General features: G+C 52.9%; 1 protein-coding gene across 2 annotated transcripts in view; it reads right to left on the bottom strand.

Moving 5' to 3' along the window:
* Positions 1-2,243: 2,243 nt before the first annotated feature.
* RASSF5 (Ras association domain family member 5) overlaps positions 2,244-27,167 on the bottom strand; it is a 72,607-nt gene continuing 47,683 nt past the window's right edge. For both annotated transcript variants that reach the window (XM_036272268.1, XM_036272269.1), the window contains 4 exons: positions 7,917-8,027; positions 6,744-7,041; positions 6,128-6,243; positions 2,244-4,726 (listed from right to left, as the gene is read on the bottom strand). In XM_036272268.1, the coding sequence (XP_036128161.1) occupies positions 4,574-4,726; positions 6,128-6,243; positions 6,744-7,041; positions 7,917-8,027 (678 nt within the window). In that variant the 3' untranslated portion in view covers positions 2,244-4,573. The remainder of the gene's footprint in view (positions 4,727-6,127; positions 6,244-6,743; positions 7,042-7,916; positions 8,028-27,167) is intronic.

Genomic DNA, 27,167 nt, shown 5'->3' with positions numbered 1-27,167 from the left:
TGATCAATACTGGGAGACAGGCAAGAATTTCTTTTTAATAACTTTTATGTGGTTATTCCCATGATTTCTGAGATGTTCCTTTGATGGAAGTTAGATAAAGCTAAAGTGAAAGGCCACTTTGGTCATCTGGTCTCGCCCTCTTCCTCCAGGTGAGGTGACCTTCAGCTTTCAGCCACATTCCTGTCTGTTTTATTTTATTTTATTATTTATTTATTTATTTATTTTTCCTCACCCGAGGACATTTTTCCATTTTTGTTCAGGTAGAGTGGGAGGGAGAGAGAGGAACAGAGAGAGAGAGAGAAACATCGATGTGAAAGGAACACATCGAATGGCTGCCACCCGCACAAACGACCAGGGCCGGGGACAAACTGCAACCGAGGTACGCGCCCTTAGCGGGAACCGAACCCGGGTCTCTCAGGACCGCAGGCCGACACTCTAACCGGTAAGCCAAACCGGCCAGGGCTGTCTATTTTATTTTAAAATACAGGCATGCCTTGGAGATGTTGCGGGTTCGGCTCTAGACCATTATAATAAAGCAAGTATTGCAATCAAGTGAATTATAATCTTGCCGATGGAGGCTCTTGCCTTCAATTTCTAACAACAACAACAACAAAAAGCAACATCTGTGAAGCACAATAAAATTAGGTGTGTCTGTAATTCTAAAAAATAGAAGACATACAGATGTCCAACAGACATATGAGAAGATGCTCAAGATCAGAGAAATGCAAATCAAAACCACAATGAAATAACTCCTCACACCTGTTAGAATGCCTGTTACCAGAAAGTCAACAAGTAACGTGTTGGTGAGGGTGTGGAAAGGGAACCCTCATGTACTGTTGGTGGGAATGCAAACTGGTGTAGTCACTCTGGAAACCAGTATGGAGGTCCCTCAGAAAAGTAAAAATAGAACGACCATATGACCCAGCAATCCCATTTCTGGGCATTTATCCAAAGAAAACAAAAACACTAATTTGAAAAGATATATGCACTACTATGTTCATTGCAACATTGTTTATAATAGACAAGATATGGAAGCAACCTAGGTGTCCATCATAAACAACTGGATAAAGATACAATATATACAGCCGTCCCTCGCCACTTCGTACTTTGATTTTCGCTGCTTCACTCTATGGCGGTTTTTTCAAATATATTCATTAAAAAGTTGATTGAGACAGTGAAAATGATACAGTGCGCGCTCGGTTGTCTGAGTCAATTATACACCCCTGTATCACAACTAAAATTAAAATTACTGTATTTATGGACTGTAGGCCTATGTATTCGAGCACTGTAAGAGTCCTTCAACGCCAAGTGCGACCGCTAGAGTCTGGAATGGATTAACCGCAATAAACGAGGGATGTCTGTATGTAATGAAATATTAGCCATAAAAAGAAAAAAATCTTGCCATTTGTGACAACATGGATGGACCTAGAGGGCATCATGCTAAATGAAATGAGTCTGGCAAAGACAAATACTATTTGATTTCACACATATGGGGAATCGAAAAAAAATGAACAAACAAAACGGAAACAGATTCATAGATAAGAGAATAAACTAATGGTTGCCTGAGGGGAGGGGGTGGGAGGATGGATGAAAAAGGTGAGTTACAAACTTTCAGTTATAAAATAAATAATTCATGAGGATGTAATATACAGCATAGGAACTATACTTAATAACATAATGACTTTGTATGGTTGCAGATGGTTACTACACTTATTGTATCACTTCGTAAGGTATACAAATGTCAGATCATTATCGCTGTACATCTGAAACTAATGTGTTGTGTGTCGACTATACTCGAATTAAAAAAAGAACACACTGGAATCAGAAAAGAAACAGAAGAATCATTGCTTACCTCAGTAGCTGGTCATGAAGGTTAACCATCCTTAGCTCCAGAAAGCCCCTCTTTTCTAACTCAACATCTCTTTCTGAAGTAAGCCCTTTCCTCTCCTGCTCTGTGGGGATGAAGAATAGCCGGTCACCTAGACAGCACTCTCCAGCCCACGTATTTGGACAGTTTTTTCAAGATTATTACTTTTTTGTAATTTTTTTTTTCTTTATTGATTTTAAAGAGAGAGGAAAGGAGAGGGAGAGAGAGACAGAAACATCAATGAGATAGAACATCAACTGGCCACCTCCTGCATGCCCCCCACTGGGGATCGGGCCCACAACCTGGGCATGTACCCTGACCGGGAATCGAACCAGCGACCTCTGGGTGCGTGGGTCGACGCTCAACCACTGAGCCGCACCAGCAGTGCTCTCGAGATTATTTGAACATACCCTTCCTGCCTCTGTTCTCAGGCAAAAGGAAGTCTGACTGCCAGGAAGCGTGTGCTCATCTCGGTACCCACCCTCTCTCCCAGCTCCCACGTTCCACGAGAGGGTCAAGTTCAAGGACGAGGTCTCCAGCCTGAGTCGTTTTTGCAACGAGCTTTTATTACTTTTTTAAAAACCCGATAAGAAAGACATTTAAGGAGAAAATATCCTCCAAACAAACACACACACACACACTGGGCAAGAGGACGATAAAAGGCACTACCAGCAGTCATACCCACCTCTGGAGGGAAGGGATACTTGATCCACACTGTATTGAGAGGCTTGGACCTCAGCCTGGGTCCTGGGTCTAACTGTGCTTTAGATAAAATCTGCATTTCCCCATAATTTTCTTATTTCATAAACACCCCCATCTCTTTATATATAGCTATGTATGCCTTTATGGTATATATGTACATGACTTTTGTTCTCAAAAATAAAACAGCCACCCCCATCACAAGGAGGCTCTCAGCAGCATTCAAAGCAGTTGCAGTAGGAGCCGTGCCTTTTATTCATGGTCAAGACATGCAGCATGAAGGAAAACAACTCTCCGCCCCTTCCCTTCGCTATGCAGCAGGAGAGAGAGTCTTTAAGAGAGGGAAGTGCTAAGGCTGAGCATGAGATGGCAGGTCCCCAGGGGCTTGTGGTTTAAAAAATCTTTTCAAGCTGCTGGTCTGTCTGGCTTTTGCAGCTCCGAAGACCAGCAGAGTGTCCGAGGAAGGGTCAGCATTCCTTCTGGGGTCAGGGCAGTGTGGATTCCGCGAGGGTCGGGGAGGGAACTTCTGAGGCTACACAAAGAAACTCAAGCTTGGACCAACCCAAGAGGGACCTGGGAAGGCAGAAGACACTGAAGAAATGGTCTCTCAGAGGCCGGATTGGAACACCTGCCTGCTTTAAAGTTCAGCGTCTTTCTCTCTCGGCACTGGAGTCTTTGCAGCCCTGGCTACTTGCTGGGGTTGTTTGGCTAGTGTACTTGTAAGTTCGGACTGAAACGAGGAGCCAGTACCAATGGAGAGCCGGGACCTGATCCGCCCTGGCAGTGTGGTTTGACATCACTTACGGGAATCAAAGCACAGGGCGTTCAATGGGAAGGTGGGACCCTGACCTCACATGTAGAGGGAGGCTCTCCTGGCCTTGCTCCCACACTGCCACGGTCCACTTCCTGGCAGGAACAAGCCAGCAGCAACGCTTCAAGCAACTCTCCCTGCTCCTATCTTTCTGGAAACAAAAAGGCACTGGAGGTCAGCGGGAGGCCAGCCCCCGGCTCTCTGAGTGCAGTGCCACGGGCTGGCCCTCGCTTCAGAACACCAAGGACTCCAGGCGGCTGGTCGGAGGTGCTGCCCTCTGCACGCAAGGCGGCTCCCCAGCAGCACCTGGAGACTCCGCGTCCCGGGAGGAGAGACAGGGCCGGGGCCGGGAAACGAAGGCAGCCAGGCTCTCCCCTGTCCTCTCGCTGGGGAAGGCTGAAGACGCCGGGACACATTTCTCCACGAAGCTTCTTGGCTTTCTCTGCCTGCCTGATCCATCCTGAGCAGGAGACTTCTAAACGGTGGACAGCTGGTTTCCCCTTGGTGGAAACACGAGGGCGATGGCAGCATTAAAGAACGTTGTAACTTAAGACCACAGAGTTGTTGGCTAAGCACCACACATACGCAGGCGCAGACCTATGGGCTCACAGGTGCACAGACTCAGGCAATGAGGGCCAGGGCCCGGCTGCAGCTTCTCCAGACAACTCAGGAGCATCTCTGGTGCTCCTGACCTGAGCATCTGGGGCCCGTGGGGGACAATCCTTTGATGAGCATTATCCTGCTTTCAGGGGCTTAGCGCTGACCTGCTAAAGGGATACATGACAGCTTTTGACTCATAAATAATGGTACTGTGGGAAGCAAATAAAGAAAAATGGAAGAATAAAAGCCAGAGAAAGAACACGTGTCTCTGAACCCTTTTTTCTTTCCTTTGCCGACTAGTGTGAATGGTTCCAGTGCAATTATTTGGGTTGTGAGAGGCTTGCAGATCGCAAGAGGACGCTAGTTGCTCTTCACAGGAGTGCCGCCTGGCAGGGTGCAGACGGGCACTGCCCGGGGGTGGCAGGACCCCGCCCCATGCGTACACGTGTTCGTCCGAGACTGTGCCACCTCTGGGACTGCTGGGCAGGCACAAACGCATCCATCAGGGGTGTCCTGAGAAAAAGTGTCTGTGGCAAAACAATAATTAATAATAAAAATCAATCCGTGGGCCTTGGGAGCAGAGGACGCAGGACCAGTTAGCCAGGTTTGCCCTGGGACTCTCTGAGGGCCTCCTCCAGTTTCTGCCTAAACCTGCCATACTTCTTCCGCACTTGCTGGATTTTGTCTTGCTCTTCTTTTTCAAGGATGGTCAGGAAGTTCTGGAGCTCGGGAATGGAGAAGGCGTCCCACTGTGAAGCAAGAGGGAGATGCAGGGAGAAGGAATGGGAGCCGGGTTAGAAGTCGCCCGCCCCGAGGGGTCCCGCTGCCTCCAAGCTCACACAGTCGCACACCATCTGCCACTGAACAGGCAGGAGCATGAATAAAGCCTGGGTTTTCCATGTCGTATTAGCCACAAAAGTTCAAATCCTGGTAACTCATGACCGAGAGGTACTAGCCCATGAGCCGATTATCAATATTATTAATCAATAATCTTCCATGTTCTCTGCCCAGGGCGCCGGCTGGCCTGCCCCGGCGGTGTGCCTGGGTGATAGGCGTCCCCCAACAAGCAGACCCTCAGGTTTTGCAGGAGAGCTGGACTTAGACGCGGGAGGCTGGGTTTCAGCCAGAATCCACCCTGTGACCTTGGACTCATCATCCCACCCTTTGCGGCCTGTTTCCTCATCTGCTGGCAGAGCAAACAATGAGATAACATGGCCTTCGAAGCTCCGGCCCAGGCCTGCCCGGATGGGACCTGGCCTCTCGGCCTGACCCAGAGCTGAGGCCCCTGGGGGCCAGGGGTTTTGGCTCCTAAATTCTTTGAGCACAAAGGAGCAGTAAGATTGATCTTGTTTCAGCCCCATGGTGCACACAGCATGAGAAATCTGAAGTCCACAGGGGGAAGGTGGTGTAATCACGATCACAGCCTGTGGCAGCAGAACCAGAATCAGAACCCAGGTCTCTAAACTCCCAGGCCCGTGCGCTTCCTCTGGGCCAGCAGTGTTCAAGCATTTGTGGTGGAATACTTCTCCAAACAACCAGAACTGCCTGGTTCAAGTGGGGGAAAGGGACAGAGCCCCACTTGCCAAAATCCCCCACATCTCCAAAGTGACCTCCAAGACTGCTCCCCCCACCCAGCCTCATGAACGCAGCGGCGAACACCGACGCTCCGCGGCCCTCAGCAGGTGTCTCCACCTCCCAGGCGTCCCGGGCTACGGGCAGCGCCCGTCTGGTTTCAGTCCGGTTTACACCGCCAGACGAGACAGCTCCCTAGGGGGAGTGTGGCCAGTTTTTAAGAACCAGGGAGAGACAAAAGGCTCAAAAATGTCTATACCCAGTGGAGCCCAGAGATGGTGCTTGCCGGGCCTCAGGCCACCCTGGAGCAAAACAACCTGGGCTGAACCCAGGCCGTTTCTCAGGGCCCTTCCATCCTGAGTTTTCAGAAACGAAGCACAGACCTTGCCCGGCACGGGCCCCGACTTGCCACCCAGGGCATTGGCAAGTCTGCTTTATACACTGAACCTGGGCCCAGTTCTCAAGTCATTTTCCTGCTGCACCTGGGAGGGCGGTGAGGGCGGCGCCCACGGTGCCCACGCGCCCACCCACGGTGCCCGGAGGGCTGTGTTTCTGTAGCAGCCAAGGGCCAGGCCTACCTCCACCTCTCCGGTCTCATTCTCCTTTAGCACGAAGCTGAGGACGTCCGTGTCGGGCCCAGCCAGCAGGCGCAGGTAGAGGGGGCAGTCGGCGACGGACAGTTTCTGGAAGAGCACTGCAAACCAAGAGAGGGGCTGGGCTTGTCTGGGGGCCAGGGGCGGGGGCCCCGGGACTAGACAGGTGGGGCGGTGATACCGGGACATAGTCATCCTTTCGACCCAAGGGAACGGACCTGACAGGAATAACAGGGCAATGACCTTTATCTCTGGTGTCTGCTCAGAGTTTGAAGCGTGTTTCCATTCACGTCATCTCCCCAAAGATTAGGGGCAGTGGGCGGATTCTCGCTCATTCCACAGACTAGGAAGGGGGGGCCCCGGGTGTGGTTTTCCTGAAGTCACACATGGAGTGGGGGGCACAGTGAGCGGCGAGCGCCCCCACCCAGCCCTTGGTCCCGCATGTGTGCACGGCCTTCCACAGACCTGAAGCCACGTGGATGGCGTCACTGCGGTGCCCAGAGAGGGCCACTCCTCACCGCCCCCGCCCGGCCTGGCGGCTCAGTGGGGCACAGACAGAGCTGGGAAGGTGGCTTCTGGGTGGGAGCTCGCAACCTCATACCTTGCCCGTCCTTGTGTATCCGCTTAAAAAGTGCAAACTTCTGGGGATTGTCCACGACCATGAACTTCTTGAGCAGCCCCTGGATGACCTCACTGACCGTGGTGGTGCTGCTGATGTGTAGCTGCTTGATGGCGTCGAGAGGCAGGTAGAAGGACGTCCGCTTGTCCGTGGTGGCTGCCAAGTTCACTTCCTTGATGGCGTCATAGATGGACTGGGGCCGGATCCCGGCAGGTACCGTCACCGGCCGTCGAAGTTTCAAATGCACTTTGATGAAGCCTGTGTAGGTGCCGTCTTCACTCTGCCAGTGGGGGGTCATATGGGGTCAGGGTGGGTCTGTCTTGCACGGTCCTACCTGCCACTCAGGCCACTGCCCCAGGTCGCAGGGGCTGCAGAGGCCTTTCCTAATAGGAGTGCTGCCCACCTGTCTACCTGAGTTCCTTCCTGCCTCCACTGAACTAGGGGTGCCCAGTGGGCCCCAAGAAGGCCCACAGTATCTAGCTACGAGAGAGGATACTTGGGGCTGCTGTGGTTTTTCCTCCAGAGGGACTCAGGCTACCTGCCCTGAATCTGCCACCAGACAGATGCTGATTGCCTTAGGTGAGTCCCCCTTCTAACAGGCGGGTCTGGAGTGGCCCCCTTCCAGAAATCCACAGCCTGCAAGACTTAAACAGAGGCCCATCTGTGACTGGATTTTCTGGGGCCTCATCTGGCTGAAGCCCCAAAGAGCTAGTTACTGCAACCTGCCAGCAGGGGGCAAGGTTCTCCTATTTTCTCCTCTCCTCCCCACTGAAAATGGGCTTTCGGGACCTGCCCTGAGCTCTGCACAATCCAAGGAAGCTTTCCCCAGACAGGCGGTACCGGTGCAACCACCAAGAGGGGCTGCGGACGCCCCTTGTCCACAGCTATGCCGGGCCCTTGGCCACTGTATATCATCTAATTCCCAAAAGGGCACCAATATCTCCATTTTACCGGAAAACTCAGAGAAGTTAAGAAGTTTCCCAAAGTCACAAGTGAAAAAGTGGAAGAGCCAGAGACCGGATCTGTATCTTATTCTATTTCTCTAAAGTATGAAGGCCTGACAGCCTCGGCTATCCACCCTCCACAACCCTGAGGCCCCGACGGGAAGGGGCGGGTGTGAGGAGGCCGGGAGGTCGGGCGGGCAGGCCGGCTCACCAGCTTCATGCCCAGGCAGTTCTTCTCCCGGCTGTTGTAGCTGGCGATCTTCTGCTTGATCTCCTGCAGTGTGGGTGGGCACCGAGGCTCTTCTGCGGGTTTGCAGACATTCTGGAACAGACACAGAGGCGAGGTGGGTGTGCAGTGGTTCTAGGATTCCAAGGGAGTAACCACGCCCTCCCCAAGGCCTCTGACCCAGAAGGGAGCGGCAGCTCCACGCGGAGACAGTGAACTGCAGGCCTGGAACTGTTCCTCTCTGCTTTTAAGGTCCCCACTGCAGATGCGAGAGAAGGGGTCCTCACGCTGTCTGACTGACTGTGGCAGCCAAGACTGAACGGGGGGACACGGCAAAAACAGCAACACGGAGATAGCTTTGCAACTCAGAAATAACCTTGTAAGCAGTGAAGAGCCCGTTTTACTCCAATGAAGAATCTAAAATATGAGTTTACAAGGGAAGTGTTGGAAAATTACTCCCCTACACCCTTTTCCTCTGATTGATTCCATTTTTAAAAGCTTATGGGTTAAAACGAATTAAAGCCAAACCAGTGAATCTTTCATAAGAAAACAAACACACGCACACACACACACACAAGAATTGCATGGATTCAGCGTGGGAACAGAGGTCAAATCCCTGCCACCCCTGGGGAAGTAACTTCAATCACTCCAAGCCTCGGTCTCCTCATCTGTGAAATGGGAGCACCGACTATGAACCCGGCGAATCAGCAGAGCTGCATCTTCTGATGAAGGGTAGCTGTGGACAAGACACTTTCAGATGCTATGGGAGATGCAAAGAAATGCAAGCCACGCTCCACCTCCTCGGAGAAGGAACAACAGAGGTGGAGAGACCGGAGCTGTGCAGTGGATGCCAGCGTGTGCTGACGCAATGGATGACAGCAATTCTCCCAGACCAGAGGTCCGATGGCACAGGGACAGTCAATTCAGGCCCCACGTCATAAGAAGAAGTAAATGTGTATTTGTCAGAGGAATGAGTGACGTGGTGGGGGCAGGGGGCTGCAGCCCTCTACGATCACTGAGGGGATAACCCTCCTCTACTGGGGCAGAGGGTCAACCAGCATTTACTTAGCACACCCTGGGCATGCACTGGGCACGCAGTATCTCATTTAATCCTCGGGAACCCAAATTCTGCAAGACAGTTGACCGCCTCATCTAATAGGCAGATAACTGAGACTAAGAGTTTAGCAACTTGCCTAAAGCCCTACAGTCAGTGTGGGCAGAACTAAAAGACAATGTCCGGTCTGCTCTGTTGTTCTTCCTATGACATCGCGGTTTATTCTTCTCATCACCGCCGCATCCCCGGGAAGGTCAAGGAAGAACAAAGCTGAGACGTGGAGGTCAATGCTCTTCACACTGTGGAGGGGTCCGGGGTGAATTCTGGGGTCCGAGCAACTCTGTGCCTCGTCAGTCCCCTGGACGTCCCTCAGGTTCACCCTCGCCTTCGCAGGTTTGTCTTCACGTGGTCCGAGTGTGGCTGTCAGTGCGGGAGCCATCATTTGGGGGAATCAATGAATACATAGGTTGGCTGGTCAAAACCCACCCCGAATTTGCCTGATCTTAGACATCTACCTGATTTGGGGAGGGTCAGGATTCTCTTTTAGAAGAGAAAACGAAGGCCCAGAGGGGCGGATGACAGCGGTCTCCCTAACACCATCCAGCACCATGCAGTGACTGTCTGGTTTGGTTGGGGAATTTCACAACCACCTCCCATGGTATCGCCATCCAGTTGACGCTCGGGCACCCACAGCTGAGCCTGACCTGGCCGTCCTCCCTTCAGCAAGCTGGCCCGTGGGAGACACGTCACATTCAACAGCACGCTATCACTTCCTCCTCCCACTTTCCAATCCCACAGAGCCCATAAAATGTCAAGTTCTGTGGCTGCCGTGGAGCGTTGGTGCGGCCTCCCACCCTCAGCATGGAGGTGGGTCGACAGCCCTTTCCTGTGACAGCTTCTTCCCTTGGCCTGTCCTCCCTCCCGTTCCTCCCTGGGGGTCTCGATAGCAGCACCGTGCTCTGGGCTTTCGCATGCCTTGTCTTACATACTACATAGCTTATTCCTATTTACAGATTACAAAACTGAGGCTCAGAGAGGCTAGGAAACGTGCCCGAATTTCTTAGCTGCCACTGCTAGTGAGTGGCTGGGTGGGGCCTAGAACCAAGTCCACCTAAGTTTGGAGCCCATGTTCTTCTCAACTCACCACCTGGCCTCCCTACCATGGCCTCTTCTGCTGAAGGGGTTGGCCCACCACCCCCATAAGGATCACCAAAGTCCACGCCACAGGCTGGGACAAGCAGCTGCTAAACCAAGGCCTGTAAATGACATGACCTGAGAAATGTTTATCCGAGGTGTACTGGGTCAGTGGGTCAGTGGGTTGGGCCCAGGGGCGCCCAGCAGCAGCACGTCTCTTGAGAAGACGGCAAGAAAGAACTTCTAGCCTCGGAGTGACATGCAGCTGCCAGGGTGTAGGGTCCACCCTTTCCTACATGGCCCGTCAGGTCTCTGGATCTGGTCCTTGATGCCACAGACCACCCAAGGGGAAGCACTCCCCAAGGCATCTCCTGTTTGCTTGAGGCAAGTAGCAAGTGGTGTGGGCCTCACCGAACGTCTTCATTCACTGTTGATTCATCCATTTAAACAGGACCCTTAAAATGGAGCTGCTCATACCTTCCCCGGGCGCGTCGCCATGGGACCCGGTCTGCCCCCTGCCCCCTGGGAGCTTCCAGGCACAAGGACCAGTGTCCTGTTACTATCCTGGGCTCCATTCTGTCTCTGAAACACGCTGTTGCTCCGCAAGAGTGAATAGCTTTCTCATTCTCATCTACTTAAAAGAGTTAAGTGATGGAAAACTCTAGAAGCTCTGGAAGATCTCTCATAGTTTCCAACCGAACTACAGCCATTTCTCTGTGTCCTCGCTTTCAAAGGCCAGTGCCCCAGGCCTGGTTTTGAAGACAGCAAGAGGCAGGGCTGCCTTAACCCACGGCTTCTTCTTCCTGTTCCCCTTTCCTCTGGCAGATAACCCATTTCTTCTACCTCATTCCCACCACAAACCTGGGGAGTGGCACAAGGTGCCGTGGGCACCCCCCCCCACCCCCCAGGACTGACGCAGAAGACAGCTGTCCCAACTCCCAGGAGCCCTGTGTGGCCAGGACATGAAACCTCACACCCTGGATGTCAGCACTGGGGCTGGGCTGGCTGCTGCCCACACCAGATCTGGCAGACAAGGTCTGACCCATGGGCTGAATGAATCACCTCCCCAAACAGGCCAGCCAGCCAGCCAGCCACAAGGGCCCAGCAATCCCTTCCCATCCGAGGGATGGCAAGAAATCTAAACCGGTGGTTCTTAAACGTGGCTGCAACCATCTGGGGGATCTTCAGAGACACAGTGCCTGAGCCCGTCCTGGAGATTTCACTGGTCTGGGGTCACCCTGGACACAGGGGTTTTTGAAAATCTCCCAGGTGCTCATGTGAAGCAATGTTGGAGAAAGACTGGTGTAGACCCCTCTCAGACAATTTCAGACCTCAAGGGTCCCCATCCAGCTGCAGAGGCCCACAGATACCCACTGTCTGTCCCAAGGGTTTACCTAGAAGTCAGTATCTGCTGTGTGAACAAGATCAATAATATAGTGATCTTCAGAGGATGTCACCTGCCAGATTCTCAAGTCTTCAAAGTGAAAGATTTTTCTCTGTCCATGGGACAAAGGTCGGAACCAGGCAGACAGAGACAAAGGTCAGAACCAGGCAGGGTTTTGTCTCCTGGGGTGGCCCACAATAGAGACAGAATAGGAAATCCACTCTGTTGTGATTTAACAAATACAGGCTTTGGCCCATGAGGTGTCTCTCCCTGGGGGTTCACACGTCTCGGCACATCTGCCATGGAAGTCATGGCTCTAAGCACTGCATTGGTAGCAGGTGGTTTAGCTGTTCCCCATGCACCTGGCACGTCCAGGGCACCAGGGGGAAATGTCCTAAGCCATAGAAAGGGCTGTGTCCTCTCTTAGCTCTCAAGGTTATTGGGGCACAGACACTCTAGCGAGGTGCTAGGGTCAGAGTAGAGATGCCCTCTGAGAATGATCCTCAAACTTTTCTTTTTTTATTTAATATGTTTTTATTTATTTTTAGAGAGAGAAGAAGGGAGACGGAGAGAGAGATAGAAACACTGATAAAAGAGACACATTGACTGGCTGCCTCCTGCACACCCCCAATGGGGATTGAGCCTGCAACCCAGGCACGTGCCCTGACTGGGAATAAAACCGGCGACCTCCTGGTCTGTGGGTCGAAGCTCAACCACTGAGCCACACCGGCTGGGCGATCCTCAAATTTTTCTATTAAAATACCCTTAACAACAAAATAAGTTGAATTTTACTTTATTTTAAAAAAAATACAAACAAACACTGGCTAATTATGCATTCTAAGCAATGACATATGTAAAGTCTCGATTTTGGTCGCTGGAGAGTGACCCAGCGCTCTGAGAGGCGCTGAGCGAGTCCTGTGGCTCTAGCACCCCAGGTATGCACAGGGCAGCCCACGAAAGCTCCAGTAGTGAGGGGGCCCCCGTGGTGAGGGCTTGGCCGAGGAGACTGTGTCCCAGCCTCAGGCTGGAGTCATCAGATACATTCATGCCCATTTTTTCTTGACCTAAATCACACAAACCTCATTTTTGCCCCAAACTCCACTGTCCCTCTATTTGAACTTCCCAGCCTTCTTCCTGCACACTGCTCTGGTCATATCAGGGCTGTCTGCTCCTCTCTGGCCCCTTCATCTGTCAAGGGTTCTCTGATCACCCAGTCCTGAGTGATGACGATGATCACTGCATCGTTACTTACTGGCTAATATGTGCCAGGTGTGGTTCTACACACCACCGGTTTATGAGAAATGTACCAGTGTCATGCCCATTTCACAGACGCAGAAACTGAGCCCCAGCAAGGTTAAGAAGGACCTACATCTAAAGCTGACACTATACTACCTGGCACTTAAATAGGCATCTACTTAAATTAACCTTCAAGTACACCATCCGTCTTGGTTTTTCTTCCCAACTAGACTGAAGCTCCTTAACGACTTATACCATACTTCTAGTTCTTCTCCATGCCTGGTGGCACCGAGCATTAAACAGACAATAAATACGTGCTCAAGAAACTTCAACGGCCCCCCACTGGCTGCAGGGGGAAAGGACCTATGAGTATGCTTCTCTTGTACCCTAGGAAGTACAGCACAGGGAGCCTTGCATTTCCATCTGGCTGAGTTCTGGGGGCGAAGCACCTGTGCCTGACTTGTCTGGCGGCCCGGAGCCCAGTTCCAGCTTGGCACATCCTGCAGGACGTGTGGGTTCAGACCCCCATTACGAACTAAGTGATCGTGAGAGAGTCAGATAACCTCTCTGAGGCTGGTTTCTTCACCTCTACATTTGAGATAAAACTCCTTTATTGCCTCGTAGCATTGATGCCAAGGTGAAACGATATGAGTGAATGGGTACAAACGTGTTTGGAAAAGATCAAACCCATCCGAAGGCTTGTACTGTTACTATCATTCCAGGCGCCTGAAATCCTATCCCCTGGCCCACCTGCCATAGCGTTTGTTCCCTCCTTTCTCTACGCTAGTGGTTGGCAAACATTTCCTGTATGGGGCCAGATAATATGCATTTTAGGCTTTGCAGGCCATACAGTCTCTGTTGTAGCTCTTCAACTTGGCCACTGAGGCACAAAGCAGCCATAGGATGAGTGTGGCTGTGTTTCAATAAAACTTTATTCATGGACTCTGGCCCCTGTAGAGCAGTTTGCCTCTCTGCTCTACATGGCTGTTTGTGCAGTTCCTCCGGCCTAGAGTATATGGCCCCCATCGGCACTATTCTCCTAATATATGAGATCCCTGACATTTTAATTCCCAGATGGAGACAGGTATGTACAGGTTTGTGCTGGTCGCTGCCTTTTCCTGAATCACACCTGCCCCAGTCCTGGTTTCCTCACACCTTCAGCCCGGGGTGGGGGTGGGGGCCTCTTGTAACATCACTCTCACTTAATGGACGCTTTTCACAAGCAGACAAAGGCTTTATCACTTCATTAGCATTCCACTAACTCTCCTCCCTTCTCCAATGAGGAGGCAACGCGCTGGCTGAGGGAGGGATGCAGGTGGGCAGCAAGGCTCACTCACTGGCTCGGGGACTCACGCCCCATGGCCCCAAAGCCTCAGATTCCTGTCCTAGCAAAGCTGCAAATTACCACATGCCCCAGACCTCTGCAGCTGCTTGTAAATGTTAAACCCCTGCTGCCAGGACCTATGGAGGTGCCTTCACAGCCGATGTGGCTACAGGCAGCATCTGATTATATGCTGTCTTTTATTGTTTAATTATTGTTTCGCATGTGTTAATACCATCTTCCCAATTAGATGCTCCCTGGAGGGAAAAAGACATGATGTCTGATGACTACCCTTCTTTTTACCCCCTGTGGGACCCGGCTGAGCACTAGGCTCACCTCCAAGGTGTCAGATAAATACCTATGGATCAGGTGGCAGGAAGAGGGTGGGGCAGCCTGGGTGATTCCCAGCCCAGAACCCAGCCATGGACACCTCCCACCAACCTATACCCCAAGAGGCTGATGCTAAGAAGGTGTGGGTTGCATGGGACTGAGGGCTTTGGCTGAAGGCTAGCCCTACGGCTCAGCACCTTGCAGTTTCCTGGTGAAAACAAATGCCAGACCATCGAATGACCTGTGACCTCTGGGGAGTCACTTCCTCTCTCAGGGCCTCGGTTTCCTCATCTGTGAAATCATGAAGTGAGACCAGAGAAGCTCCATGGCCCCTTTGCAACGCTAAGATTTTACATATAAGATAGGGTGGTTTCTTTCATCACTGCTTCCTCTTCTATTTCAGAGAATTGGGTGTGGAGCTGGGGGCCCTGGGAGCAGAGCTGGGCTCGTTCGAATTGCAGGGTGATAACTGAGCTGAGGCAGCACTCAGACCGGCCTCTCACCTCTGGGTCCACTGGCCTCCGCCTCACCCCGTGCGCTCTCTGCTCCTCGCCGAGCTCAGGCAGGTCTGTACTTTAACTCGGACAGTTCAAGAAGACGAAGCGAGAACTAGCCCGGAAGCCAGTCACCGTGAGCCCTTGCCACATTTCCTCTTTTGGCTCTTAGCAAATCCGTCCGCAGCGATTCTCATGCCCCTGGCGTGGCGATGTCTCCAGGCTGTGTCAGGACAGCTGCAGGCGGCTACCCCTGAGAATGACCATCTGCAGACACCTCCCTCTCGGACCACCGGGCCGACCCCACACACCTGGTGTGGCCGGCAGGCGGGTCCCCAAGAGGAACCTCTGAAGGAAAGGGCAGACACCCATCTGTCCGGCTGGATTCAGAATGCCCTGCTCAATGCCCAGACCACAATCAAGGCTCATCAGTCTCTCTGGGATGGGCTCAACCAGATGGGAAAGAGGAAGCTCTGGGTGGCGTCTCCAGGGAGTCCCCGCCCAGGTCCCAAAGGGCCTCCGGATGACTTTCCCAGCAGCACCCTGGCAGTGCAGTGGTGACTCCCATAGGTCCCTCTGTGAACTGTCCATGTACCAGAAGTAAAAGGGTTAGAAGCTCCTGAACTGTGTTCTCTGATAGGTTATTCCCAACAGAGGAAGGAAGGGGCGTCAGCCGTCCGTCCAAGCAGAACCATGTGGAATTTGAGCTGCTTTGGGGGGATGCAGATGAGAAGCAGGGAAAATAAAGGGGGGAGGTATTTGAGAAACTGGAAAGAGGTTGAAATCCCCAAAGTCAAAAATGCAGGGTAGACGGTCAAGGTACAGTCAACAGTACCTGAGTGAACTGCCTGCGGGCTGAGGACTGTGAAAGGTACCTTGGGACATGAAACCGACAGGGTGGTGTCTGACCTCAGAGCCCGAGGTTATCTGAGGAGGAAAGATGGACACACATACGTTGAAAGACCAGAGCAAGTCCGGCGCAGCCCGGCACAGAGCCCCAGGGCTTTCCACGCAGCCCAGATCGGCTCCGTGTGTATGCTGTGATGTCAGCGAGGCCATCAGTCCCAGGGCCTGGGCACAGTGCCCCTCACTCTTTTAGGTGACTGCCTCAGTCTGCAAGAGGAGCAGGTAATCTGGGGTGAGTCAGGACCGGGGAACAGGAGCTCCACGCAGGAGGCTGGGTGAGCCCTGCGGCTTTGGGGCTTCGGTGACTCAGGTTCTAGCCTACGGTGCCTCATTATAACAACAGAAGTCGCAGCAGCCGGGCACTGCTCCCAGGGCTTCACAGTCACCGTCTCATTTAATCCCTGGAATAACGCACGAGGGATGCATGTCATTACCCAGAGTCCCTGCTCTTCCCCACTGCACCACACTGCCCTGCACATCCGGCTACAGGTTGGCCTTTGCCAGCCCTGCTCTTGATCTTATGTGAACTTGGGCAGGTCAGTCTCACTGAGATTCAGATTTCTTGGTGACACGCAGGTAACAAGGCCTTCTGTGCACATTTGTTGAGCCGAAACAAGATTGCACGTGGAAGGGCTCGGCACGATGTCAGAAGACATGAGCGCCATCATCATCCGTAGTCATTTGTCTAGCGGTGCAAAGGGAAGCCTGGTGCTGGGGATGGACCCAGCACGGGAGACTCGCATCTTCACCTCGATCCCTGACAGGCGTTTCGGCCAGGGCCACATTATAGCTTTCGTGGATCCTAAGCACTTCAGGGCCGCGGGCCCCTTCCTCCGTAAAAACACCATGGTAAATTATATTTTGTGATAGCACTGATATAAAGTTTGGCTCAGTGGTTAGAGTGTCAGCCCATGGACCAAAGAGTCGCAGGTTTGATTCGGGTCAAGGGCATGTATCTTGGTTTCGCCTCACCCAGCCTCACCCAGCCTCACCCAGGAGTCTCCATGCGGTCCCCCTGACCCCTCAGTCTGACCACTCAGCCTGAGATGTCCTCCTCATTTCAGAGAATGCCCCCACCCCTAGAATTGACATATCCTTTGGGGATACCTTCCTCAATCCCCCGCTTTTCAACATCAGCATATGCCTCAGTTGTTTCGGCACTAGTTTCATCCTCGGTACAGTAGTATTATTGGGTACCAGCCTGACTCCCCATTAGGCCACGAGCGTCCCGAAGCCAAGGACTGTGCCTTTCCCATCTCTGTGTTCCCAGAGCACTGTGGAGTGAACGAGGGATGATGTGGGTACGTGAGTGAGTGGGTCCCAATACCCATCCCAGACTCCAGTCTTTCAGAACCAAATTAAAGAGGATTCCATTGCAAATATGTCTGATAAGGAATCGACATCCAGAATATATAAAAAAATAAATAAACCCTACAACTCAACAAGACAACCCAATTAAAAAATAGACAGCCCTGGCCGGTTTGGCTCAGCGGTTAGAGCGTCAGCCAGTGGTCCAGAGAGACCTGGGTTCAGTGTCTGCTAAGGGCACGTACCTCGGTTGCAGTTTGTCCCTGGCCCCAGTTGGGGTTGTGCGGGAGGCAGCCACTCGATGTGTCCCTTTCACATCAATGTTTCTCTCTCCCTCTCTCTCTCCCTCCCTCCCACTCTATCTGAACAAAAACAGAAAAATGTCCTCGGGTGAGGATTAAAAAAAAAGAAGAAAGAAAAGAAAATGGACAAAGGACTTAAATAGACATTTCTCCAAAGATATAGAAATGACCAATAAGCACATGAAAAGATGTCCAACATCACTAGTCATTGGGAAAATGCAAATCAAAACCCCAGTGAGATACCACCTTGCACCTATTGGGATGGCTAATATCTATTACAAACACAGAAAATAAATGTTGGTGAGGATTTAGAGAAATTGGAACTCTTCTGCACTGCTGATGAAAATGGAAAATAGAACAGCTGCTATGGAAAATGGTATGACGATTCCTCAAAAAATTAAACAAGAATTACCACAGGATCCTGCAATTCCACTTCTACCTAGAAGAAATGAAAGCAAAGCATTCAAACTAATATACTCATATTCACAGCAGCATCAGTCACAACAGCCAAAAGGTGGAAGAACCCATTGATGGATGGTGAATGAATAAGTAAAATGTGAATATTACTCATCCATAAAAGGAAAGAAATTTTCAGATGCTACATTATGGATGAACATTGAAGACCTTGTACTAAGTGAATTAAGCAAGTCACAAAAAGATAAATACTTTTAAAAAAATATATTTTTTCTTTTTTATTGATTTTAGAGAGAGAGGAAAGGAGAGTGAGAGAGAGAGAAACATTGATGAAAGAGAACACTGATTAGCCACCTCCTGCACGCCCCCCACTGGGGACCAGGCCCACAACCTGGGCATGTGCCCTGACTGGGAATCAAACTGGTGACCTCTTGGTGTATGGGTCAATACTCAACCAGTGAGCCACACACTGGCTGGGCCAAAAAACAAATACTTTATGAATCCACTTACATGCGGCTCCTACAGCAATCAAATTCATAGAGACAGACAGTAGACTAGTGGTTGTTGGGGTGTGGGGAGGTACGTCATGGGAGGTATTGTCTAATGGGTGTACAGTTTCAGTTGGGAAGGTGGAAAAGTTCTGGAGATAGATGGTGGTGATGGTTGTACAACAATGCCACAGAACCGCACACTTAAAAATGATAGATTTTTGTTATGTATATTTGTTACCATAAAAAAAAAAGAGAGAGAGAGAGAGGATTCCAAGGTCAGGAGTAACTGGAGGTCATGTAACCAGCTGGTTTCATCTGGTTCCCATAAAGCTGAGAGCTTCCCTTACTTGCTATATTCAAAGTAAGCGATGGGCCAACCGCACTTCTAAGCAAGTTGGCTCCCCTCACCCCAAGACCCAGGAGCAAGCTCTTTCCTGGGCACAGGCCTCCCTCCTGCTGGTGCACTGAGGCCCGGCTGAGCACGAGGGATGATCTGGACAGAAGCCCGGCTCAGAGGAGCTGCTGCTGGTAGGTACTTCCCAGACGACTCTCCAGATGGTGGCTCAGAGACCAAGAAGCCTGAGCTCAGAGTTTGGAAGGCGCCTAGAGATGAACTGATCCAATCACTGACATTCTGAAGCAATCGGAGTCCTTAGGTGACTCAAGCAGTGGGGATAGGGGGGACTCTCCAACTGCTTCAGATGCTGTCCCTCAACCCGGTCACGGCTAGCCATGGCTGAGCTTTGTCAGGCTCTCCAACCTCATCCACCCCTCGAGAAAGGGATGCAACAGCAAAAGGAAGATTTATGGGGACACTGGGCCCTGTCACTTCTTCTGCAGGCCAGAGTTGGGGTATTTTCCAACTCACCTTCATGCCGCACCCCCAGATCGCTTCCTCACCCTCACAAGGTGGACTTCCCTGCACGAGAGTGCTTTGAGTAAAGGCTCCTCAGCATCATGCAGAATCCCTCTGAGGGCCATAGAGTCAAACCCAGCAGAATCCCTGGGCCATGAGAGCGGGGTGGCTTTAGGAGGCCAGCCCGTGTGTTCCGACGGCAGCCCCTTTCCTGAGCTGGACGGGATGTGGTGCCGTGACTGCAGGAGCACCCTCCCCACCACGTGCCGGATCCAGCTGGGGCTGGAGCTCCCTGCAGGACAGGCCGATCAGCACCATGAATGATCCAGTCACTCAGAGGCGGAGAGCTGCACGCGAGCCAGCGCCCAGCGCCCAGCGCCCAGCATGCCCTGCGCTGCCCACACTCGCAGGAGGGCAGGGGAGGGGCGGCTTGGGACCTGTGCCGGCAGCCAGGACATCGGCCTGCGCTGCCCTGCCGGAGGGAGTACAGTCCCACTGGCTGCCTCTGCCTGGAAGCCCCCTGTGCCTGCAGCTTGGAGGGCTGGGGTGGTGCGAGGTGCTGGGGCCTCTTCACCAGCCCACACACGTCCTCTTGTCACTGTGCTGCTTGCCCGATAACCCCACCTCATACTAGTGTGTGGGGCTTCACCTGTGACACCGAGAAGTGTCGTGCTGGTTACTGAGCAGCTCCGAATGTTCATGCGGACGTCCTCTCCCTGCGTCAGAAAGGCGCAGGAGCAGGGGCATTGATCTCCTCTCTCTCCTAAATGGTCTGGCCAAGTGCACTACCCTCACTGACTCCCACGCCCAGAGCAATGCTGCTGGCATGGGCTGGCATTTGGGGGGCACCTTTCGGCCTCACTGCTGGGGCTTTGACTAGGTGGTTAATTCTGGCAGTACAGCCTAGGAGCCAGGAGCTGTAGCGTTAGACTGCTGGGGCCCAAATCCTGCATCTGCCTTACTACCGTGTGACCCCCTTCCGTGCCTCAGTTTCCTCATAGCTAAATGGAAACCACAGCCAGCAGGTGTGGCTCCGTGGACTGAGTGTCGTCCCACGCACTGAGAGGTCCTAGTTGGATTCCTGCTCAGGGCAATGCCCAGGTTGTGGGCTCGGTCCCCAGTAGGGGGTGTGCAGGGGGCAGCCGATTGATGTTTCTCTCTCACATCAATGTTTCTATCTTTCTCTCCTTTACTCTCTAAACAGTCAATCAAAACACATTAAAAAACCAGTGGAAACTATATATGATTGTTGTGAGGATTAAATACATCTGTACCTGTGGAACACATAGCAGGGTCTGACACACATGAGGGCCCAATAGGAAACGCTTATTAGTATACATTTTAACCGTTTCCCAGCAGACCCCTCGCTCCTGCCCTTTCTCTATTCTGTGAGCCTCACACCTCCACATCCCATAATGAACTCCACCTCCCCGTGTCAAATTCAACACCCGTCTGCATTTCCCCAAAGGGACTTTACTCTCCCGGCCTGGGAGCTCTCCATGGGTTCTCACAGCCAAACGTTGGGTCCTCCTTCAGCACTTACTCTTCACGGGCGGGGCAGGTCTCCCCATTTTATGGAAGGACAAAGCGAGGCCTCGAGTGGCAAGCACGCACCCTGAGGTCACACAAAGCGAAGGCTCAGGTTCCCAGGCCAGTGTCGGGCTCGTTGATGTCCTGGAGCCCCTGGGCCCGTTGAGAACGCTCCGTCTACTAGGATCGCCAAACAGGGTCCTCACTCGCTCGAAACTGAATTGGGAAAGTCGGACAAATGAGGAGTGTGCTGGTTCCTCCCCCTCGACCTGCCACTCCCCAACACTGAACGGCAGACGGAGGAAACCGTGGGCTCTCCCACCTCCTCACAGGGGCTGCTCTGTCCACCCCCCCGGGGACCCCTTGGCGAAAGACCAAGCCGACTCCTGCCAGTAGGTGCCCAGGCCTGGTTGCTAAGGGACCCAGCCCTGCCTGGCCTCATCCTCCGGGGCAAACAGCTGAGCAATCACATAGGCGGTGGGGGGGCCGCTCTATGTTTGGAAAGTTGCCCTTGCATTTTCTGCTCACTCAGTGAGATTTTTATTTTGGGAGTTACTGGAAAAACCCATCGATTCTGCATCCAGAATCTTAACAAGCTTCCTTTAGAGCGGTCCCCAGATCAGCTCTCACATACTTTGCCCTACAACACTGGCCCGCGGGCCTTGCAGGGCTCACGTGATTGAGGAAGAAAGCCAGGCCCTCTCCTCCTTGTCAAACATGCACTGAGCACTGCCAAGTGCTGGGGGCACACTGATGAACCAACCGGACAGGGTCCCCCGTCCAGGACATTACAACCCATCAAAATGAGGGAGAGAAGAGAAAGATGTGTGGTATTTGGGGAGCAAAGAAGGGAGCATTCAAGTTGCAACCAGAAATGCTCTCGAAACACCCCGAGTCACCAGCTCCCATGTTCTCCTCACAAGCCCACACTTGCCCAGCCATGTGGGACTATACAGATTAAACATGCCTACTGCCACACACATGTTCCGGCCAGGGGAGGCGCCTGCCTCAGTCTCATTGCCAGGCCAGTGCCCTGCAGACCCAGTGTCCCCGTGTTACCCACGTCACGGCGGAGGGGCAGTCCCGCACCACTCTCCACACGGGGGTGGAGCCAGGAGAGGAAGGACACGGAAGGGCTCAGGAACTGGAGGTTGATGAAATGGGACCATAGACTGGTGACCCAGACTTCTTGAGACTACAACAGGAAAAGAAATGTTCTGGATTTCAGCACCAGGAAATGGGCTGAAGGAGGAAATGGCTCCCTCCAACAGGTCACCAGGGTTCGAGATGGTGATGTGAGCTGATCTGGAGCCTTTCAAACTCGACCTCACTCAGGATGCCATGTGTGGAGGGGAAAGAGTGTGTATTCTCAAGCTGGACCCATGTGGGGTGGTGACCTGGGCCCTGGCTAAGCCCCTGGCACCTGCTACCTCGTTGACTGTGCCAGCTGTCTGGCTTGATAGCAACGGAAATCCAGCCGGTGTGGTCTTCCTGGTACGGGTGCTCTGCTGCTGCCCTCGCTTCCATCTTCGCCCAGGGCTGTGCCCACACAGAGCAGAGACCCGGCCAGCCGGAATCATGCTGAACAGCACCCCGAGCAAGGAGGGACTGATAAACAGGTTGGAGGAGGACGGTGGTCAGGAGCACAGCTCCCCTCCCCGGCTGCACTGGGTTACAGGCAGGCTTGCTTGGAAACAGGAAGGGCTGCAATGACCTCCTCCAGCCTCCCCCAGCTCCAGGGCTCCGCTTTTCAGAGGTTCAGTGAATCCCCGGCACCCTCCCAGTGGCCGCTGCAGCTCTGTCACTGCCAGTGAGCTGCCCGCCTGTCCCCAGCCCCCCATAGGCTGCTGTTCATACCTGAACCTTTGCATCGGGGAGCCAGCCCCTCCATCCTCCCTGCCTTGGGAGCGGCCGCCATGTCCTGATGAGAGCCATGTGGCCGCAGGGTAAATGCAGGGTCTTCCTCCAGACGTCCCTCTACCCAGGGACCCTGATCCCACCATGGATGGGAGAGGGTATGACGTAGCGTGTGTGGCACAACGCAGTGGGTGCCTTGAGGTCTTTAAGTGCGGAGACCATGATTTATCGACCTCTGCGGCCCGCAGCCCTGGTGCTCAGTGCTATGAAATTGACATTTTGCCCGGAGCTGGGTGTTGTGGGGTTTGGGCTGTTATATAAAGAGCAGGAACCTCATGTGGGCTTCTCTCTGGAAGCAAAGGGGGGCTCTGAAGGCTTTGAATACGGGATGGTAAGCCCTGGCAGCAGCATGCAGGGCACACAGGAGGGGAAGAAACAGATGGAAACTGGCTGGGTGACCTCATGGGACATTTGGTCAGCAGTGACGAGCACTCAACACAGAGTGGGGTGGGGACAGAGGAGACCCCTGATGCCTGCCACACTGTGGAGGCAGAGCCCAGAGCACGTACTGGATGGAAGGGAGGAGGGAGACGCCTGAGGCTCTCAAGATGGGCCACAAGGAGGGTGGGGAGAGGCGGGGCGAGAAATCAGTTACAGGCAAAGCTATGAGCTGCTTCAGACATATTAAATGTTAGGCATCTGAGAGGCATGTGAGACCCCCCAATAGGCTACAGAAAATGTTCTAGAAATGGACCGGGGGAGTAGGGGGAAAGTTAAGCTAAGCTGGGGCGGGGTGGGAGAAGAGGGTAGAGACGGGACCACGACAGCACCACGGACAGAAGCCACGGGCTCAGGGATTCAGCTTGGTTTCCTGCCACTATAGCTCCTTTGTTCTTCCTGGTCCTGAAATCACATGCTCCCGCTCTTAGTGAATTCCTCTGGTACTCTTGTCCCCGGGGAATATCCAGGCCAGGCCTGGGACCCCACGCTCTTTTGTGGGTAGGTTACGCCATCTGGAAGAGGCCTTGGAGGAGGACGAGTCCGAGTCCTTTGTACAGGAGGATCCCAAAGCCAGAAAGTACATAGGTGTGGGTCACCTGGCAAGGTGAGAGCAGAAGAAAGATAAGAACACAGGCTCCTGGGCCTCCTCCCCCAAGCTCATGGGCTAGAAGCTAGATCCAGAGTCCCACCTGACGGTGTGAACGAAGAGCCAGAATTCAGGGCTTGACAGCAGTGAATAACCTTTCTCCCTGACTGCTTAGGTGGGTGGATGTTGTAAGTGCTGAAGCTATAACAGGAATTGCTTTGTAAGGAAATCTAGCAGAGTCAGGATAAATGTTCTAAATTTGTGAAGAAAGAGGGGGAGGGGGAGGGGAGGAACCTGGAACACAGCAGTGAGGGTGTCTTGGGGAAGTCCCAGGTGGTCCTGAAGAGAGGACTCGAGTTAGCCATTCAGATCCCCTTCCTGGCCCCACCCTGGGGAAATCCCTACCCTTTACAGAATTGGGTGGTCAGTACCTAAAATCCCTACCAGTCCCACGAGAATCTGGTAAGAAGGATCTGCTCCCTCGCCAAGTGGCGAGGGACTCTCAGTTTAGGAAGAACATGAGGACAGGCTCATGCTACACTGTGTTCTTGTTGACAGACCAGAGGAAGCACCTGAGTCTGGAAGGCGGAAGTGACTTGGCCACAGCCCCTCAGTTATTCGCTGGAGCTGGGATGAGCCAGGACTTGGCTACAGTTCCTGCTGCTCCTCCTACCTCACCTGCCAGTCACGGTCACCAAGGGCTGTCCCCCAACAGCTTTGTTCAGCATCTTGTGGTGGGAGAGATGGAGACAGCTCTGAGCAGAAACCCAGGGGCCCCAAGTCCTTAGTCCTGTCTCTAGTTAGCGGTGTGACCAGGGACAAACCCTTTTACTTTCTGGGCTTCAATTTCCAGCCTAAGAACCTCTCTGGGGTCTGGAAAATGCTCGTCTTCTATTCCAATGGAAGAAACCAGTCCATTACCAAACATTTCCTGCGTAGATGGTTTCTAGACTTCAGTATATGTGAGAATCACCTGGGGAGAGTTCTTTAAAAAGCAGGTTTGAGGGTCCTACCTCCAAAGATCCAGGAGCCAGTCAGTCTAGTGTGGGGCCCCTGAAACTCCATTTTCAAAAAGTGATTCAAAGAGTGACTGTAATGCATTCCGAGCAGCACCGGAGGCTTTGGATGCTACAGAGGAACCAGAGCAATGCTGCATAAGAAAAAACATCCATCCTCAAGGAGTTCCCAGTGTACTTAGGGGAGACAGGACCCCATTCCAGGAACCGTGCATCCTCAGTGACAGATGGAGAGGTACAAGGTCAATGAGAGGGACCATGGCCCTTCACCAAGAAAAGTACGGGTAGCACTTCCAAAGGTGGTTGGCAGAGAAGGTGGTAGGAGGATGTGTGGCAGAGAAGCTAGATGCTCACCACTGCCGGCTTCCTGTTCCACCTGGGCTCACAGCTGTACTTCATTTCCCAACCTCCTTTGTGGTTAGCTGTGGCCATGTGACGGAGTTCTGGCCAATGGCATGCGAGTGTCAAAGAACACACCACTTCCGGACCTGGCCAGCCAAAATCTCCCAAGTGTTATTGTGGGCCCCCACCTGCCAATGTAACTTTACTTAAAGGAGACATAAACTTTGATTGTGTTCAACACCTGGAAAACAGGAGCTGTGTGTTATAAAGCTAGTCAGTCCATCCCGCTCAGATGGGATGCAAGCATCTAGTTAGCGCCTGCCTTGGTAACCAGGACTGGGTGCTGCCTTGGACCTGATGGGAGGCAGGTTCCCATCTCACAGGGCTTCTCGCCTTTGCAGAGAAAAGGGACATGGTGAGGACCAGAGGACATGGTCAGCGTGCTCCACAGGAGTGGAGAAGGCTCCAGCCTGGAAGGCAGGCAGCGTGTGGCTGTGCCGTGGGAAGTCCTTTGAGGTTGGTCTGGGGCTCTGCAGGCTTCCGAGACAGCGCAGAAAAACACAGTTAAGTGGCCCAATGGTTCTGAGGATTTTTAGTTTATTTTTTATTGCTCCAGTTTGGAACTAACTTATTTTTAGTATTCTTTTCTTTTCTCTCATGCCAAGAAGGTCAGGGGCAGGGGTTATGCCTGAGGCTTGGCGTGCCTGCTGCTGGCACAGAGATGAGCATTTCCCTGGCTGGTCCCAGGGTCACTGAGCTTGGCTGACATCCCTGGAGTGCCACGGAGGCCCTGGCCGCCTGGCCAGGCAAGAGAGGATGGGACATGAGCAGGAATGGAACCAGAATGGCTTTGTACTCTGACCTCTGAAACCCCTTCTTCTTTGCATCAATAGTGTCAGCACAAAGCAGAGAAAGTCTGGGGGTGGGGGAGACAGAGGGTGGGAGTGTGTTCTACATGTGCTTAAGTATGACATTTAACCATAGATAAAGCCAACCTTCTATTCTCTAGATCCACAAACAAATCACACACAGGAGGGAGCTCTAGCAAGCAGTATTTTAGGATAAGCACCAAGAACTTTTAATGATTAAAACTGTAAGACTCTGGAAGTGATGACAGGGACCCCCTGCTAGTGTTAACTGCAGGGCCAATGTTCCTTTGGCCAGTATGCCTTATGGAATGGAGGGATGGGAAGGACCATAGGAATGGAGGGACGGGAAGGACCCTATGGAATGGAGGGATGGGAAGGACCCTATGGAATGGAGGGATGGGAAGGACCCTATGGAATGGAGGGATGGGAAGGACCCTATGGAATGGAGGGATGGGAAGGACCATAGGAATGGAGGGACGGGAAGGACCCTTTAACTCCTTTCCCGGCCTGAGGTCATTTGGGTCTTTCCATTTTATACAAGGTTCTGAGAGGACAGGACCACAGTCTGTCCTAGTTACTCACTGAGTAAAGAGGACCAAGGAGAGCACTTGGCAAGGATCCAAGAGGGCTGTCAGTCTTGGCTCTGTCCAACCAGGCCTGTGGCCTGACGAGGGCCTCCCTACTCTCTGGGCTTCCGTGTCTCCATCTGCGAGGCGCGGTGCTGGGCCGGGTCCCTTTCAGCTCTGACCCTGCAAGCCGCAGTCTCAGGACGCTCACCTGGCGGCTCTGCGTGGCGTTGAGTCCTGGGGCCCTGGAGCCTGCTGCACAGGCCCAGAGAGGGCAGCAGGCCTGCGTCCCGGCTCAGAGGTCGCGCCCTGACCGGCCACGCTGGCATCAGGGAACTGACAGGAGCAGAAGCCGGCCCCACTTCCAGGGTCAGACCCCAGCAGGGATGAAGGAGCAGGCGGCCTCAGTCACCCGCGCTATGCAGGGCCAGATCTCGCCTTCTTTTCAGGACTCGGACAGAATAGTCTCTGGGCTGGAAGGCAAGAGATGCAGGCCTTCCCCCGGGTCCCCAAAAACTTGCGGTATGACCTTGGACAAACCCTCCAGCCTTCGAGACTCCAATATCTTATAGAGGGGCTTGTGTGTGCACTTGGGCTGCACCGCTGAGCACCCAGGTGGGTTTCTATGCCAGCTACCAGGAGCCCCATTTTGACACGCGTGACCCTGGGAAACGACCTCACTGTGCCCAGCCAGGGGAGAAATCCCCGGAGAGCACTGCCTCAGCTCCTGAGAGCGCAC

This window comes from Molossus molossus, unplaced genomic scaffold (assembly GCF_014108415.1).
Source record: "Molossus molossus isolate mMolMol1 unplaced genomic scaffold, mMolMol1.p scaffold_m16_p_20, whole genome shotgun sequence".
NCBI classification, from domain to species: Eukaryota; Metazoa; Chordata; class Mammalia; order Chiroptera; family Molossidae; genus Molossus; species Molossus molossus.
Note: the sequence above shows the minus strand (reverse complement) of the source record. Positions and strands in the feature narration are given on the sequence as shown.